This window comes from Euprymna scolopes, chromosome 13, assembly GCF_053919585.1.
Source record: "Euprymna scolopes isolate OS-2025 chromosome 13, ASM5391958v1, whole genome shotgun sequence".
In the NCBI taxonomy this organism is placed as follows: domain Eukaryota; kingdom Metazoa; phylum Mollusca; class Cephalopoda; order Sepiida; family Sepiolidae; genus Euprymna; species Euprymna scolopes.
Genome location: NC_136494.1, coordinates 108,198,865 through 108,218,404, shown reverse-complemented (window position 1 = coordinate 108,218,404; position 19,540 = coordinate 108,198,865). Strand labels below are relative to the sequence as shown.

At 30.4% G+C, this 19,540-nt stretch overlaps 1 protein-coding gene across 1 annotated transcript in view; it reads left to right on the top strand.

Moving 5' to 3' along the window:
- LOC145292147 (octopressin receptor-like) overlaps positions 1 to 19,540 on the top strand; it is a 703,730-nt gene that overhangs the window by 459,041 nt on the left and 225,149 nt on the right. The window contains exon 4 of the mRNA XM_080138276.1: positions 2,973 to 3,055. Within this exon, the coding sequence (XP_079994402.1) occupies positions 2,973 to 3,055 (83 nt within the window). The remainder of the gene's footprint in view (positions 1 to 2,972; positions 3,056 to 19,540) is intronic.

Here is a 19,540-nt window from a genome sequence, read left to right as displayed (position 1 = left end):
CCAAAACATACTGCCAAAATAGTCAAGAAATGGTTTGAGGATAATCAAATTAATGTTTTGGAATGGCCTAGCCAGAGTCCTGACCTGAACCCTATCGAAAACCTCTGGCACATATTGAAAACTGAGGTTAAAAAGCGGAAACCTAGAAATTTGAGGGATTTGGAGAACTACTGCATTGAAGAATGGTAAAAAATCAGTGTTGATGCTTGTAAAAACCTTGTTGATAAATATCCAAAACGGTTACAGGCGGTTATTAAGAATAAAGGGCATGCTATTGACTATTAGTAAGAGGGGTATGAATAATTTTGAACTAGTGCCATTATTGTTTTTCTTTGTATAATGTTTCAAACTTGCATAATTTATTTATTTGTTGAGTTTAAATTAAATGCTTATGCTTGATTTATTGTTTGAAATCTCTTTAATATTGTCTACCTTCTGGTTTGAGCAATAATCTTATAGAAATCTCAAAGATCCGAGGGGTATGAATAATATCGGGCACAAGTGTATATATACATATATATCACACACACACACACACACACACACATATATATATATATATATATATATATATATATATATATATATATATGTATATTGTTTTGGAAGTTTCTTTAAAAAATTAAAACTATTGAAACAAATAAAAGTCCTTCGTTGGAAAAATTATTTTGTCAGTAAGTCAAATTATTTCATGCATTCAGTGACTTTTTGAACACCTTGTATAATAAATCATGACTTCCCAGCAGTGTTGATCAAACATCGACTCTGAAGGAATATATTTTTGATATTGGATTTAGATTTTTTTTTCCATCCGGATAAATAAGGTTAACAAAACCATCTTATTTTAAAAATATTTCTTACCTTTGTCACCCGCTCCTGTGTCCAAAAATTAATGTGCCTGCTATTTACTAACTATTGTTTTATATAGTGTTTAGTTGAATCCATATATATATATATATATATATATATATATATATATATATATATATATATATAGTCTTGGAAGTTTTTAACCTTTAAAACTGTAAAAAAAAGTATTATTATTATTCGTTAGAAAACCATTTAGTCAATAAGTCATTCAACCACTTGCAATCACTGCATCAACTTGCTTTCTCGAATTAACTATAGTACCAGTAATAATTTATTTTTTAAGGAATATTTAGTTGTTTACCATGAAATACTGTTTCGGAGATTTATATATATATATATATATATATATATATATATATATATATATATATATATATATATATATATATATATGTGTCCTAAAAGAAGCTGATTGTTAAAACAAATTCATAACTTTCTTAATTTTATGTATTTTTTTTCAGATCATCTAGAGTCACCCTTCCAAGGTCATCATGAGTCGTTACACTACCAAGGAGCGGATAGTTATCATAGAGTCGTATTTTCGGTTGTATGAGTCAATATAAGAAATTCAAAGAGAATTTCGACGAAGCTTCAACACAAGAAATTCCTCTACTCGCAATGCAATAAAAGCTATCGTTTAGCAGAGAGTGTGGCCGAGGATTCATCCACATCAGTAAGAAGGGGATCAAGTCAAATTGGGGTATCTCGATCAATGTGGTTCCAGTAGGACGGTGCAATGGCGCATACGGTACGAGAAACATTAAATCTGCTTCAGGACATATTTGGCAACCGAATAATTTATCGTGGCTGTGAGATAAATTGGCTGGCCCGCTCGCCAGATCTCACATGTGCAGATTTCTTCCTATGGGGTTACCTATAAGAGCGGGTATACGCAAACAAAATAGCCACAATAAATACCCTTAAAAACTATATAGAGGATGAAATTAAAGCCATAAGCCCTGAAACATTAAGTGATGTGTTGGACAATGCCCTGGAGAGAGCACAAGAGTGTGAAAATGAAAATGGTGGACATTTGAGTAACATCATTTTTCATAACTAAAATTAGACCTTGTGAAAAACACCCTAGATCAAGTTGTATAAATAAAATTAGAATAGCTAGACTATGATATCTTTATATATCTCAGAAAATTACCGAGGTGCTCACCTACCTACATATGAAAATTGGTAAGCATGACTTATGTATTGAGGAAGTTAATCAAATTTTAAATCCGTCAGCTTCTTTTCGGACATACTCGCTCTCTCTTTCTCTCTCTCTCTCTCTCTCTCTCTCTCTCTCTCTCTCTCTCTCTATGTACATATATATATATACATATATATACATATATATATATATATATTACACACCTATATATATAGTGAATAAATGAAAAAAAACTATATTCCGAAATTCATGATGTAAATAGTCTTATAGTTTATTCCTTTTTTGCCATTTACAATTCTTGACAATATCTGTTTACTAGCGCAAAATCAATCACTTAATTATTATATGAATCAGTGAATCTAATGCCCTTTACTCATCTGAATTAATAGCAACAATCAATCCGTCAAAAGGAAATTAAGTGTGATTTGACATGATTAAAATCCGAAAATTGGAAGAAAAGCTGCAAATACCTGCATAATAATGTGTCCATACGACTTTTGAATCTTAAAAATAAAGTCACTAAACCAACTATTCGTAGTAATATTCTCTATTAATTTATGAATATTCTACCAAAATATTATTTTTGATAATTAGTAAATTTATCAATTCTAATTTATCTATGCATATTTTTTAAATAACATGAGTAATTATAAACTATTATAGATGTTTGCATATACGAAACTAAACCAAACTAAACTAAAAGAAATCGATTGACCTTTACGGTTATATGAAATAAATTATTGATTTGAATTAGTGTCATTGTTTGTCAAAGAATATAAAAATTATATTCTTAAATAATGCATTTTATGTATGTTTGTCGGAGAGTATCGCAAGCCAACACAGACAAAAAAAAAACACATGTTTTCAATAATAGTATTTTTGTTCTTATTTCAACTCTGATCCTTTTCTTTTTTTTTTTTTACTTTTCTCTCTGATTCAGGTCCAGCGTCGGTGATTCTTTCGTTGCTTCCAAGTTTGAATAGCTGCACTAATCCATGGATCTACCTGGCCTTCAGCGGAAAGGTATGGTGTCGCCAGCAAAAGCCATCATTTCCCCGTACCTTCACACAAACCACCAACACTTACCTCGTCGAACTCGAGGCTAGAAAACGCACCTCTTTCGGAACAGACCCGAGCAATGCATCAGCCGCTCGTAAAAACCTACTCAAGGACAGAACTGCCACATCGGTTGCCTCGTCAACCTCTTTTTGACATTTTTCATAGACTACCATTATCCTTACCTCAAAAAACGATACAATATATATATATATATATATGTATGTATATATATATATACATATATATATATATATATATATGAAATCTGTAAAAAGATATTTTTGTGTTGTATGTCCGAAACATTTCGCTACATACCAAAGAAGTCAGTATTTGTCATTGTTTCACTAGTAGCGTAGAGAAAAAAGAGCAGGGAAGAGGAGTGGATCACCCTGCTCGCTGCACATTAATTTAGAACAACACATCAGTAGATAGTTGTTTTAACATTTTACACATAGTTTAACATTTTTGTAAAAAAAATCTGAAATTTCATTGGCTTCATTCATCTTTTCATAGTATTTATTTATTTCAAGCCATTAATCATGTGAGTGCTTTTTTATTTGAAAAATAATCATTTGTGATACGTACCCGTTATCTGCACATTAATATTTATCAACATTCCGTCTTTATATTTAAAGAAAAGTATGTCACGCTCGGCATATACCAGCAACCGCCCCTTTTTTGCGTGTATACATATACATGCATTTAATGTGGAGAGGGTATTCAAGAGAAGGAGTAATGCACGCGACAGGAAGTAGTCTTAAGCCGGGATAAAAAAGAGTACTATATGCGTGCTGACATAATACTGGCATGGGAAACTATTACGCCATTTAATTAATCTTAATAATAACTAATATAAAGATAAAATAAAGCATTAATACATATTTTTAAACCGTTTTATATTAAGGGACCAAATTATTATACTATTAAAATAGAAGAATACACAACTAAAACTGCTGATCCAATAAACGGAATGCAGCGTTTCACTTATGCAAATATCTTAGAACGCTAAGGTTTAACTAATTTTCTTGGAATAATGACGATGAATTAATTGATAGTTTTTTATATAATTTATATAGTCTTGAAATAGAGAAGGTTTTTTTTTTCATGCCTATCTTCTTTTTGTGGTAACTTATTGCAGGGATTAAAATATAGTATACAATCATATTAGTTCTAAAAATCAATTTTTCTAAAAATTATTTAATTGGTTAGTTTGAAATCATCACTAATATAACCTAATTAAGTACAAAATATCTGGAGTGTAAGATTTCAAGAATTTGCTGGATGAACGTAAAATAATAATAAAAGAATGACATTACCAAGTTTGATGCATATCTAATAAAATTATAATCGCATTTACTTTTTATATGCTTATTATATATTCTCTCACAATGTAAATAGTTGTATCATATGTATTTATAATATATATATATATATATATATATATATTGTGTGTGCGCATTTAGAGAGCATATTTTCATTAAGGCAAACATTATTACACAATATGTACTGCTTTTGCTTCATAAAGTTGTTTGTTTTATTCTTTCGACTTTTTCGTGTGTATTTTGGTCAAATTGTACGTACATATATACTTCTGTGTGTGAATATCTGTGTGTGTCTGTGCACTTGTTCGCCTCGATAGTAACACGGTAGTAATCAAAATTGAAACCAAATAAACAAATTTACATAGAATTGTGTTTCTATTAATTCGATATTTCGTTTTATTTACGAGATGTTTCCACAATCCTTATTTAAAGACACTAGTATATACATACTACATAGAGAAATAAAATGAAACAAACCGAATTATGTGTTCATCAACGTTTCGTCTTAATTTCATCCAGGGGAAGACTCGAAATAAAGACGAAACGTTGATGAACACATACCTCGGTGTGTTTATTTTTATTTCTCTATATCGGATTATACATGAATAAGCATTCCGAATATCCAATGAAACTTCAATAATGATGTCTTTTCTTTTTGCCAGCAATGACATCGTCACAATCAACTTCGCATGTAGCACAACTATTTAATGGGGCAGATCGAATAGAAAACAACGCGGAACGGCCTTATACAACGTACATTTGAAATAGAAAAATCACAAACCTCGGTGTAACACATCACTGCATATCCAACGTCTGCACTCGACAAATTGTTTCCGTCTCGAAAAAAATGTCAACTTATGAGAGTCTTTTAGCTCGTCATGTAAATATGTATAGTGGATCCTATTTCAAGACTGTCAATCAGAATAAGATGCACATTCTATTCAGTCTAATACTGATATTGAAGATGTTATTAATAAAGTTGATGAAATAAAAACTTGAATGAATTACGGCTAAGCTTGAGCTTCAAGATTAGATTTCTTGTCAATCAAAATATATTTATCCATATACACAATCACCTTAATATATTTGGAGATAAATTGAAGGTACATTTTTAGCATTCAACTTCAACTTCTGATAAAATATTACGAGCAATTAATTTCCCCCCATAAATGAAACATAAACATATGCGTTGATTATTTGCAATATGTTTTCATACTGTTATTATTAAGGCTTACTCACTATATATATATATATATATATATATATATATATATATATATATATATATATATATATATATAATTGTACTAGGATGCCACGTGGCGTTGCCCGGTCGCAAAATATGCAGAAAGATTATATATTTTAATTAATGTAGAATTCTTATAAACAGAAATACTGTAGGTATTAAACGTAATGTTAAATTCATTTAACAAAAGTGAAGTAAAAAAATAAAACGGAAAGAAACTTATACATGTAGTTGCGAGGGTTATGTTTTTTTTTCTAAATAGTTCATTTCTTCTAAGTAAAAACAAAACAAAGCATACTCGAGCTGAAACCAAAACCTAAAGACAGTGAGTCAAGTATGATAACCATTACACTAGCTTGACGCAATTTTAAAGAGTGTTTTCAAACCAAGTGATACTTAACATAAGGAAGCTTTTATGTTTTCCGACTACGCACGCGTAATCGTACAAACAGTTGAAAATAGATAAACATCTGGTGGTCTCCCACGTAATAATTTTTCAGAATTGACGCCTTAGCAGCTCTTTTTCCGGATGAAACCTATTAAAAAAATTCTCCACATGTCTGAATACTCTATATGCACAATTTCAAGTCTGTAGATAAAAATCGTTGAGTATATAGGTTGAGAAGTGTTCTCACAAACATTCCCATATATATATATATATATATATATATATATATATATATTGTTGAAAACTGTTTAATGACTTTTTTTTGGGGGGGTGCAATGTATGTATTAATCTTTTGAAGTATTATCGAACGTTTGTATTTAAGAACCATATGATTTTAAGGTTAGATATATAGAAAATGTTAAATGTTGGTCCAAGTACAAATTCCATAAGGACCAATTCGATTTGTATGTAGACACGCATGGAGACCCCCTCGATTTGTACGTTGACACACCGGTTTCTGCTGGATCACTGAAGTTAAGCAACGTTGAGCTTGGTCAGAACTAAATGGGTGACCATTTGGGACTTCCAGGTGCTGTATGTGCATTCCGCTTATCTCAGCATTGTTTCCAGTCGTCCTGGTCTTCTCCTTGCCACTGGATCCAAACAGTGTCGATTCAGGAGATGTGGTTAAGGATTGCGCGACCATTACCTCACAATTACACGCGCAACTGCCCCTACATGGTTATCCTTTGTCTTTTGAGACTGATCGAGGCATCGATCGGTATGTAGATGTTGCCGAGAGAGTCGTGAAATGGGACGTTCGTTGTGCAAAGTAATAATAATTTAGTTAAGATTGTGGGATTTATTTTTAGTTGAGAGAGAGGGATGGATTACTGCATATGTTATCAATGATAATGCCAATTGTTTTGTGTACGGAGACACTGGTAAACAAAATTTCAACGTTTAGAGAGGCAGTGATTTTATTGTTTACTTTTATAATTTGAAAAATCTGTATAAGTTCTTAAGTAGACTTTACGTTATATTTACTTCATAAATATGGAGTAATACGTTCGTTTATTGTTTTGGTTAGTTTATATATTGGAGTCGTTACTTGCGATATTATGGGACAAATCGGGGAGTTTCTTTTGTGGGTTTTTACATTGCAATATAGATATCCGGGTTGGTAGTCACCAATTATTTTTGGTAGTTTTTATTGTTTTTTACAGTGTTGATATATAAACTTTTACTATCATTTATTTGTTATATGTACATGTTTGTGTGTCATGTCTAGACAATTGTTCTATTGCCTTCACGACACTTTAGTATGACTTAATAGTAGCTCGCCTACCAATGCTGAGAATCACAAGTTCTGTGCCAATTGTAATTAATATTATCAAGCATGTTTTCTTTTGTTGAATTACTATTATAATGTACATAAGGCAAACAAACGAATCCCCTCATGATAGAAACTACCCATTTGCTTATTATTTGAGTTCACGCGAGGTCAGCAATGAATTGAGGAGTTGCGTCAACCTTGTTATATATGTTGTTTTGTTTTAACTATTACGTTGAACATTTTAAGAATTAATATATTTGTATATTTGATTATTTTTAAAACATGCAGTATATAACTTTGTGAAAATCAGTGTATCCTCATTTATTTTGCACTAAGTGTTGAGACGTGATAATTCAGTTATTACTAAGAGAAAAAAACAATTTGGAGGACAGTATTTTTCTTTCAAATGTTAGAAGAAAATCGTAAACACATACAAATATATAATGAAAAAAGCAAAGAAAACTAGTTACATATTAAAAATTCATTGTAACATATTTTATATAAAGTAAAAGATGGTTACACACTTTTGAAGACACTTATTTTTAAAGTAAAATTTAAAAACTTTGAAGTGCCGAATATAATGATAAAATAATTTTTATTTGCTTATTTTATTTTATTTTTTTGTAAGTCCGATATTTCGCCAATACATAGCCTCATCAGGGTAGAACGTCCGGTCCATGATTTTTTTTCTTTTTCTTCATTTTGGTGTTATGGCGAAGAGAAGAGAATTTACGTGCTGCTCCGGTGACCGGACTTTCTACCCTGATGAAGCTATGTATTAGCGAAATATCGGACTTACAAAAAAAATCAGTCAATAATAATGATTTTATCATTATACTCGACACTTCAAAGTTTTCAAATTTCCCATTTAAATATTTTATATAATTGATATACATATTTTAAATCGTTTTGATTTTTAGATAATTGTTTGCTAAAGATGTAATTTCGTTTACCAATTACAAATAGTTCTGAATAAAAAGAAAATTATTCTAGAATTTCCTATTTTCGTTCTCCGATGATTTATGTTATGAATACATCATTAAATCGTGTAATTAATTAAAATAAATTATTAATGTTAATTTTTGGTTTACTATCTATTAGTATGTATAAGTTATACTGTGTATATCGGGAGCACGTGCAATGTTGTAAAATCGCTCCAAATTCTCGCTATTAAAAACTAAAATGATCGCATTTATTTATTGTTTATGTAATACATCCTAATGATGACATTCTATTTTTAAATCTAAAAACGTGTGAAAATATGTAAACATACAATTGTAACCAATTTTTTTTCAAAAGAAATATATCACATAATGCTTTAGCAGACAACGCTACATATTTTGCTCTGAGAAAGGTCTCAATTGACCGAAACGTTGGCTATAGGTGCCAATAATTTTCTATTTTATTGATTTTAGAATTATCTTTTAATATTATCGGATGTTTCATGCGGTATAATTATGTGTATGTATGTATGTAGGTATGCATGTGTGTATGTGTGTATGTATGTATGCATGTATATCATCTATATATATGTATGCATGTGTGTATATATTATCAGATGTTTCATGCGGTAATTATATGTGTATGTATATATGTATGTATATATGTATGTATGTGTGTATATCATCTATATATATGTATATATGTGTGTATATATGTATGTATGTATGCGTGTATGTACAATTCCATCTATTTATAAAATCAGTTTATCATATCTTTCGTGTACTTGTAAAATTGATTATATTGAATCATACATATGTAGAACATGTCCCACTCTCTCTACCGAATGCATCATGATTGTCTACTTGGTTGTGGTCGTTATTTCAAAGTTTTCGAATCTGGATTAGTTGCCTAAAACGGTTTTCACCATTCCCATTGATATGTTCATAACATTTCTGAAGTGTATTCAAATATTGCATTGGATCGGAAGAATAGAGGAAATACTAGTAGTATTGGTACTTCTAGTAGTAGTTGCAGTGTGTAACAGAACTACAGTTGAGGGATAACTTAATTAAAGAACAAACATAAATATAGAAGAAAAGATAACAAGCAATAGTGTATTTTGGTGGTAAAAGATAAAAGAGATTAAAGGTGTTGGCAGGGTTTGAATTATTGGATGTCGTCATCGTAGTAATAGCAGTAGCAACAGGGGTTGCAGGAGAGTAAGGGAAGGCGTAAATAAATGAATAACGTAAATAAAGAAAGAAGAAAAGAAGAGAAGGGAGAAAAATTGTTCAATATGCCATTGTTAACCTATACTGATATACACAATGAGTGTCTCCGTATCCGTGTGTGCATGGGGTACAGACATTTATATATAAGACATGTACTTTTGTAATAATGATGATCTAACGTTTAATTATGCTTTAGGTTGCAAAAATAGTGTCGTTTTTTTACGTTTAACTTCAAGTCAAAATACGACATTACTTTTGCACCAAACTATATATATATATATGTGGGGGACGTTTCCGTCGAAACGACGAGGACCATCTGATCATCCTGTAGGGTAGGGTAGAGGGGTCATCATCGGTGAGTACGGATATGGCTGATAAGCCAATCTTTTGCATTAAAAGTTCTATTGCAGTGTCTCTTTCGTAGTGTGGCGGTAGTCTCTCTATCTCTTTCCCTAAAACTATCATGCAACCCTTGCTTTATTGAATCTGCATTATATATATATATATATATATATATATATATATATATATATGTATATATAACCCGTTCCCGCTCAATCACCGAAGTTAAGCAACTTTGAACGTGGTCAGTACTAAATGGGTGACTATTTGTGACTTACAGGTGCTGTATGTGCTCTTCGCTTATCTCACCATTGTTTTCAGTCGTCCTGGACTTCTCCTTGCCACTGGACTCAAACAGTACCTACTCAGGAGAGGTATGGTTGTAATTGCGCAACCCTTACGTCACAATTACATGCGCAACTGTCCATACAGGGGGTATTCTTTGTCTTTCAAGACTGAACGGAGGCATCGGAGATATATATATATATATATATATATATATATATATATATATATATATATATATTAAATTCGAAGTACAACAGAATTGTAATAGTTTAAAAGCGAAGTGGGACATTTGTTTAACCTTATAAAGAAAGATCGACTATAATCTAAAAAGAAACACAAGGTTTATAAGGTTTTAAAAAATGCCCCACTTCACTTTTAAACTATATATATATATATATATATATATATATATATATATATATATATATATGGGGGGTATGTATGCATATATATATATATATATATATATATATATGGGGAGTATGTGTATATATATATATATATATATATATATATATATACGTGTGTGTGTGCGCGTGTATAAAAATTAAATAAATGCCCTGTCTTTTGAGATAAAGCTTATAACTTAACGCAATTCGGGCATGAGAACAATGTCGCTGTGTTCCTACCAGAATTCCTGAAAATTTATAATTTATTTGCCATTGCTTGCCGGATCGATAATGCCAATACGACACAAGCACTTTCATCAAAGCACCATTACTTAGGATTCCACCTTGCAGAGTCGTCAGCAATTAACGGCTTCCACCTTATTATTAACTTCATTTCTCCATTAAATGAACACAGAGAGTTTAATGGTCGGCTCATCTGAACAATTTAATTTCGTGACTTACTAAAAGACGAAATTATACTGTAACCTAAAATAACATTGTGGACACATCTTTACCGCGTAAATAAATTCCCCCGCACGTTGTCTGTTTTTTTTTTCTGCATCTGGCATATTGCTCCTTAGTAGTATTAGCAGTAGTAATAGTTGCAGTAGTAGTATTAGTAGTAAGAATAGTAGTTGCGGATGTAGAGTTGGGCTTGTCTCTTTCGTAGTGTGGCGGTAGTCTCTCTATCTCTTTCCCTTAAACTATCACGCAATCCTTGCTTTATGGAAATCTTCTCCTGTGATTGTCATTTGAGACAAAATGAGACCAATCTGCATTTTATATTTGGATTGTCTTAACCATTAAAAGGTTCTTTATTCAACGTATATTTGTCGTTCGTGTTTTTTTTATAATGTGCACTAGTTTTATATTACAAACGTGATACTTTTTATTTTAATTGCATATATAGATACGTAAATCATGAAAAGAGAAAGACAAATAGAGAAGTAACACTTCCAAAATAGCGGCTGAACAGTACAAAAACTGAATTCCTACAATTAATCAACTGTGTATAAATTGGCTTGCTTCACTTTTTCTTATGAATTGGGTTCTCCGATTATTTTCTCTGAAATCAAATACTCACAGGAGTTTTCACGTGAAGGTTTTCATCGTCACTAATGAAAGTGTTACAAGACTGAATTCGAACATGGTACGAGACGGCATCTATTCGCGCCAGCATCCATTCCTCCAACGTCATTTCCCAAAAGACAGGCGAAAGCCATCGACACACGTCTCTAATGCCCTTCTGTCATCTGTCTGTCTTTCATAATATCTAATGCTATATTACTATCCATTTTAATATACGTTACAATTTCTATACGTTACAACTTCTATACGTTACAATTGGCTTGCGTGATTGTTACTCATCAGAAAGCAGCTGTTTCATGAGTGACGAATGTTTACTTCGCTTTAAAATATCTGATATTCAAACGAGCCAATGATTTTTTTAAAGTATATATAAAGTGTAGCAACATAATTATATACTTACTAGTAAACAACAGTACAATGTAAACTACAATGTATTGGGGATTAAGTAACTGCTGTGAGGCACGTGAAACTCCATCCCAGCGTCCCGTGAGGGTACAACAACTAGATAATGGCAATTAATAGACTGATTAAAAAATACACGATTTTCCGATTCTGACGACAATAAAATATAGGAGGATGAAACACTCATTAATTATCATTCAATCCCGGGAAACGCCGGGGATCCTTGCTAGAATATTTAACTTATTTATTTACTAGCATTTATTTACTAGCGTTTCCCGGGTGTTTGAAGGTTTATGTTGAGCAAAAAAAAAAACGGTCATATTTTTTAAAATTTGACCCCTATTATGACCCCTTAACATTTAATGTTTTGGGCTCAAATAAAGTTATAAAGTTAGATCCATTCCAAGGTGCCTATATCTAAAATTCCAAGTGTTTACAGCCAAAATGGTCTTAAGAGTTTGGTAGAGTTCTCAAAGGTCAATTTCTAGCCGAAACCGGGCCCTAAAGATTTTCCCAAATGTCAGTACGCTGTATATCAAATTTCGAGCCAGTAGACTAAAAATGACAGAGTTATTGCGTAGGGAAATGTACATAGACACATACACACAGACACGTTTACTTTTATAGATATATAGAAAGACATAGATTTTTTGTTAATTATTCTAATGGCAAAATTATATATATATATATATATATATATATATATATATATATATATATATATATATACAAAGCTGAACGTCTGTGTGTATGTATCTGGTAACGAATAGGCTCATATATGGTTGACTATTATAGAAAACTAATCACATATAATGATAGATGATGTATCCAGACACAAGAATGGGTATGTTTGATCTGGCATAATGATGATTCATTAACATTGTGGGGTCTGCGTACGCGCCTGGTCCATAAAGTATGGAAATAAAAAAAATTTAAATTAAAAAAAAACGTTTACAAGTGTTTTTGATATAGATGTACATAATAATACTTTGATAAGCAAGGTTTAACTTAAATAGGGATGGTATAATAAAATTGTGGGGTCTGCGTTCGCACCTGGCCTCCACAGAATGGAAATAGGCAGAAACTTTAATAAAGACTTTTCATATCTATCTGATAATTATGTTTCAGTTTGAAGAAATATGGTACAATAAAATTATATGGTATTCGTTCGCGCCTGACCTCCATACAATGGAAATATGTCACAAAGTTTAACATGATTTGTTAATATAGATCCACAGAATATTGTGATAAGTGTTTCAGTGTGAACAGGTATGGTATAATAAATTATGGGGTTTATCTATTTTATTTTTACTTTCTTCATATTTTGCTTTAGTTTTGATACCCCAAATTCGAAGCTATTGCTTCCTTTTCATAACCTATCATACTTTCATAAATCAGAGTCCATTTTCTGTAGGCTGTTTTTGAACCCCGTCAACGACGGGTACTTTTGCCAGTATATATATATATATATATATATATATATATATATATATATATATATATATATATTGAGATGAATAAATTTAGTATCTTTTTTACATTAGTTTCAATCATTCGAACAGAACGAATATGTGGGTACCATCATTTCCTTGTGTGTATGTCTAAAACTTAAACGACCCTAGATATCTGTGGAATATCTATCTAAATGGATTACAGTAAATGTCGCATAAGAAATTTACAGGAGGTTACCAGGTACAACAAAAGGAACCTGAAGAAGGGCACAGTAAACGGCTGAAACCTTATGAAAAGATGGCAGCAACAAAATGTGGAAAAGAATCCGAAACACGTAAACAATGTAAATATATTTACTGCTTATTTACTTCCGTTTCATATTGTAGAATATGTGTGACTTCGTGAAATATGTGACCATATTGTCGAGTAATTTCTATTTCGAATTTGGATTACCAACGACCTTTATTTTTTCGGCGTTACTTCTTCTTTATATATTTTCTAATTATATACAATATATATATATATATATATGTGTGTGCGTGTGTGTGTGTTTATATATATATATACATATATATATATATATGTACATATATATAAACATATCTATATAAATGTGCCTTTGTGAAGTTTAAACTACCAAATTAATTAACAAATAACTATGAATAATTGTACACAGTTGCAAGATATCCCCTGGGTAATTTCGGTTCCATTTAGTTTAATTAACTTGTATACGAAAGGTGTAGAAGACTCCCGTTTTAAAATACAATTTTGTATTGGAATAGAATAAAGCCTAGTGACACAATATTTAGTAGCATGCATATATATATATATATATATATATATATATATATATATATATATGATTACTTCGTTGAATAACATAAATTAATATACGAAAGTATAATTCTATGCTTAAACTTTAAGCATTTGCTTCAAAAGTGCTCAATACATAGGTAGAGCTAGGTAGTAATTTATAAAAATATATATGGCCATATATATTTTTATAAATTACTATATATGGGTGTGTGTGTGTGTGTTTGTGTGTATGCGTATTTGTGTGTGTATTTGTGTGTATGTATATTTGTGTGTGCACATGCGGCATTTTCTAAATAATCGGCGATAGAATCATGTTATGTGCACTTTCTTTCTTTTCAGGCGAAAATACGATGGAATTGAAAGAAAGGAAAACATTTACTTTGCTTGAAATATTCCGATGTATGGATGATTTAGTTATGTTTGTTTATATACCATGTAGCATTCATCTTATTTATTTGATTTTGTTTTGTATGCATGAGAAAAAAGCGTTTAGTTTCCTTAAATATACTGACGATTAAATAGTATGATATTTCTAAAATTAGAAATATGTGGGTTTTTTTAGAAAAGCTAATATAGAATAGTATGGTATCTTGTGCTAGGTCACATAGCCCAAAGCCATTAACAAGTAATGCCGCTTGTCCCATTACATGAAGAGAAAGTTATAAACTTGTAAATAAATCGTGTTATTTGCTATTATTATGTAAGTAAGAATGAAATCAGCTGTTATGTAGCTGATAAAATAAAATTCTTTATTAGCGTACTAATATAGACTGACCACGAATGAATGTAACTTTTTATTAACCACCGAAACGGATTTCTAATTTGTCTGCAATAATTAGTTTTAATCACCTATAGCTATATCATTGTTCAATTAAAACAGTAAAGCGATAACAAATGAAAATTGACTAGGATTAGGATTATTTACATGCCAGCTTTAATGCTATTTATGTTCAATTTTAAAATCGAACAATATAACTTACACACAAACACGCGCACACACATACACACACACATATATATATATATGCATGCATATATATATATATATATATATATATATATATATATATTGCAAAGTTTTGTTGAAAATTCACAGACTCACGTTTTCATTTTTATAACCTTCGTTTATTTCCTGTATTTGTCCATTACAGCTGTTTCATTAATGAGTGGCAATTTTACGATTTATTTTTCCGTAAAAATATCCTGTCCTCACCAACTTCTTCAGATGTTTATCCAGTAGATTTTTTCAATATATATATATATATATATATATATATATATATATTATTGTTTTATTTTCGTTGTGTAAATATAGTCATATCGCGCTACGCTATGCAGACCGTTTCGATCATTATTGATCTTAGTAGGCAAGAAAAAATTTTGAAAATTAAAAAAGTTGAACCCTTCATAATTTTGAAGGAGACATATTTTACCATGTCTAACGTGTAGCATGCTTTAAAGGTCTTACGATATTAAGTCGAAAGGAAAGAAACTTTACGGGTCTTATCCGTTAAGAAAAGAGGGCTGGAATATTATATATATATATATATATATATATATATATATATATATATATATATATATATATATATATATATTTATGTGGGGAAAATCGATCATTCCAAAAAGTAGTACCCTGGATTAGGCCAATAATGCATATTGCTTCAGTCAATAAATATTTATATATCTCGAGATGCGTCAGGCGACCAATACGATGCACTACTTACGTATAAGTATGTGTGTATATATCAGTATGAATTTGTGTGTATATAAATGAAATGAGTATATGTATGTGTGTCCATGTTTTTAATCTATGTTTTGTAAAATCATATCGCAAAATATCTGGCAAACACCCAATAATCCAATTCTACGAATTTCGAACGTGAACAAATACTGTCTGTAACGAAGACCATTTATACAGTTGAAAAGTTTGAGGTACGAGCAATAACTGCTGACTTTTTAATTTCAAAACACTTTTGACATTTGTTTAACATATTTCTGTTTCTATTGAAGATATAAAAAAAATATTGGCCTCCGACTTGAAGAAATACCATCTTTCCTTATTTTACATTGAAAAATATTTCCACAGTTTCTTCTTTCTTTTCTCCTATTTTTCTCTATGCGCACCCATCATCTCCTTACTCCCCTTTTTCTCTTTCTCTCTCTCCCTCTCTCTCTCTCTCTTTCTCTCTCTCTCTCTATATATATATATACATTTTACTTAACTTAACACTTCACTTCAGGTATATCGGATAGCCGATAGTCAAAAGTTTAATTTTATTATAAATCTAAATACAATTTTTTAGACGCTGTAAAAATTTCATTAAAAATATTCTGACCATCAAACCTCATATGGAATCTCTATATATGCTTATGCGCGTGATATTGTAAATGGATTCTGTTTCGAACTTCGAAATTTATATTCATGATGCACACCGATACTGTTGAGTGTTTTCTCCAGCTGTTTCGTAGGGTAATGTCTGGTGCTTTATATATATATATATATATATATATATATATATATATATATATATATATATATATATATATATATATATATATATCAAATATATTTTAGTCATCGACATACAGATCTGTTTCGTTGTTTCACAACTCATCAGTGCCGCTAGACTAACATCTATCCCAAGCCGAGGATCGAACCTAGAACCGTCGTGATGACAGTCGGCAGTTCTACCCCCTGACTACGGAAGCGGTGGCCGCAAATTAATAATAATAATAATAATAATAATAATAATAATAATAATGAAAGTTATAAAGCTCAACCTTGTAATCTCTTTATATATATATATATATATATATATATATATATATATATATATATATATATATATATAAAGAGATTACAAGGTTGAGCTTTATAACTGAACATTATGCTAACCTCTAATATCATCTACACAAATATATTTACGTTTCCGTAGTAAATATAACTAATCAAGGTGATGAGGCACATTGCATAGCGAAACATAAATATATTTGCGAAGAGCATGTGGAATATTTATATAACATATATGTCAGCTCTAATCATTAGGCTAACATGCGAGGCGCTCATAAATGATATTTCATATTGACAAACCCTTTACTGTGCTCAATTTGTTCATTTAGGAAAAAAGCCTGCATTACACCACAAAACAACAGTAGTGATCTCTCCCCCTCTCTCTTTCTCTCTCTCCCTCTCTCTTTCTCTCTCTCCCTCTCTCTTTCTACGTATAAATATAATAATATATATTTCTACTACTGTCAAAGATGTACGAACTCTTACAAAATATTTTTATTCGTTAAAAAATAGTTTGAAAATAAATCTGAGGCAAAATACAATCTCCAAAATTCATGAAAGTTTGTTCAAATTAATTCAAATAAAATATTTATTCGTGATTCGATTTTTTTTTCCGATATAAATTATCGAAATATATTTCGCAATCCATTTTCGAAATAAAAAATAATTAGATAACTGTTTTGATGAATTTTACCGCGTAAATCGTAGCCAACTGCTTAAAATAAATTCGATTTCGCTAGGGGATAACTTAACTTACATTATTCCTTATAACTACTATTTCTACATAATTTATTATGGCATATTAAAATCATTCTAATACGTGTGATATAACTTTATCCGGAAGAACGCTCTCTTTATAATATGTTAAAAGGGAGATAATTCACAATAGTAAAAAATATGATAACTGTCTATTGTTTCAAATTTTATTGTCTACGAAGTATTATAATGCATAATATATTATAATAGATTTGATAAGTTTTAAATAATCTCACGAACGTGTGAAGCCAATTGAAAGTTTAGCTTTCCTTCTAATGAGATGATTTGCAAAGTGTCGCCGCATATCACTAAATGACTATAAAAGAAAAAATATTAGATATTAATGATTAAATGTTATGCATAGATAAGGGCTTATCTGTATCAAATACGGTTGGATCGTAAAAAGTATTCCACGGATTTTTTGGAACGGTGGGAATCATTTTGTATTATAAAATAGGTTTTGTCTCGGGTATATTTGTTTGTTTATATTTTATGGATTAAAAGATTGGAAGATAACTCTTCAGTTCTTCTTTATTTACCAGGGGTCTTATTATTTTTTTTATTTTATTTATTAATTTATTTTATTTATTAATTTATTTTATTTTTTTTTTATTTCTTGCTCTTCTTTCTAATTTTCTGGAATTTTGACTAAGATCAGGAGGTAGTATCTGTTCAGTATATGAGGAGTAATACTTCCGGCATTACCTGAGCAAACACGGTTTCATTTTTCATAATTAAGTGTACACAAATTTATATAGGCTATTTTTGTTTCCACTGCCGTCAGCTGTTTGTAGATCTTGGTCATTCACGATAACAAATGTGTCCTCGAGGTAATGCAAGAGAAAAAAAGTTTATCCTTCTTTCTATTTTTGTATTTCTTCAAATCAGGCCAAAACATTCAGTTAATGTCTCTAAATTATTAAAGAAAACGATGATGGTAACATTCGATGTGGCAGTTCGTATTTGTTCAAATCTAAATTTAATGTACATATAGTATTTGATACAGTATTTGATACAAAGCGTATTTATGATAGAAGTTATTAAATACAGTATTTAATACAATATGTATTGCATCCGAAATCCATAAGCAAACACCAATCCCACACAATCCATAACCAATAATTTTCATTTAATCTCTACGTATTTTCCCCGTTTAATGTGCGCATGTGTTTCTTGTTGTGATTTATAACGGTGTTATTTGTGTTTCATTCGAATGTTATAATTTGACTAAATCACAATTCCAAATGCCATTCGTTCAGCTCTAACAATTTCATAATTAAGCAGAATCGTAATAGGTTGAATATCCTTTGCATAAAAAGTTTCTTACCGATAATCGATAATAATAAAGATTAACAAAACACACACACACACTCACACACACACATAAATATAACACGGAATTTACATAATTGTCGATGCAATAATTTATTTCAACCTTATGGTATTTTCAAGCATCTAAACTAGACAATTACATTTTTGATACTCAAAAATGCTTAAAAATACCATAAGGTTGAAATAAATTATTGCATCGACAATTATGTAATTTCCGTGTTATAATTTTTATGTTATTGCTCTGTTTACCACATTGAGCTCTCATACCCGGATTTCCTCCTGGAATTATTCCATTATAACACTATATATATATATATATATAT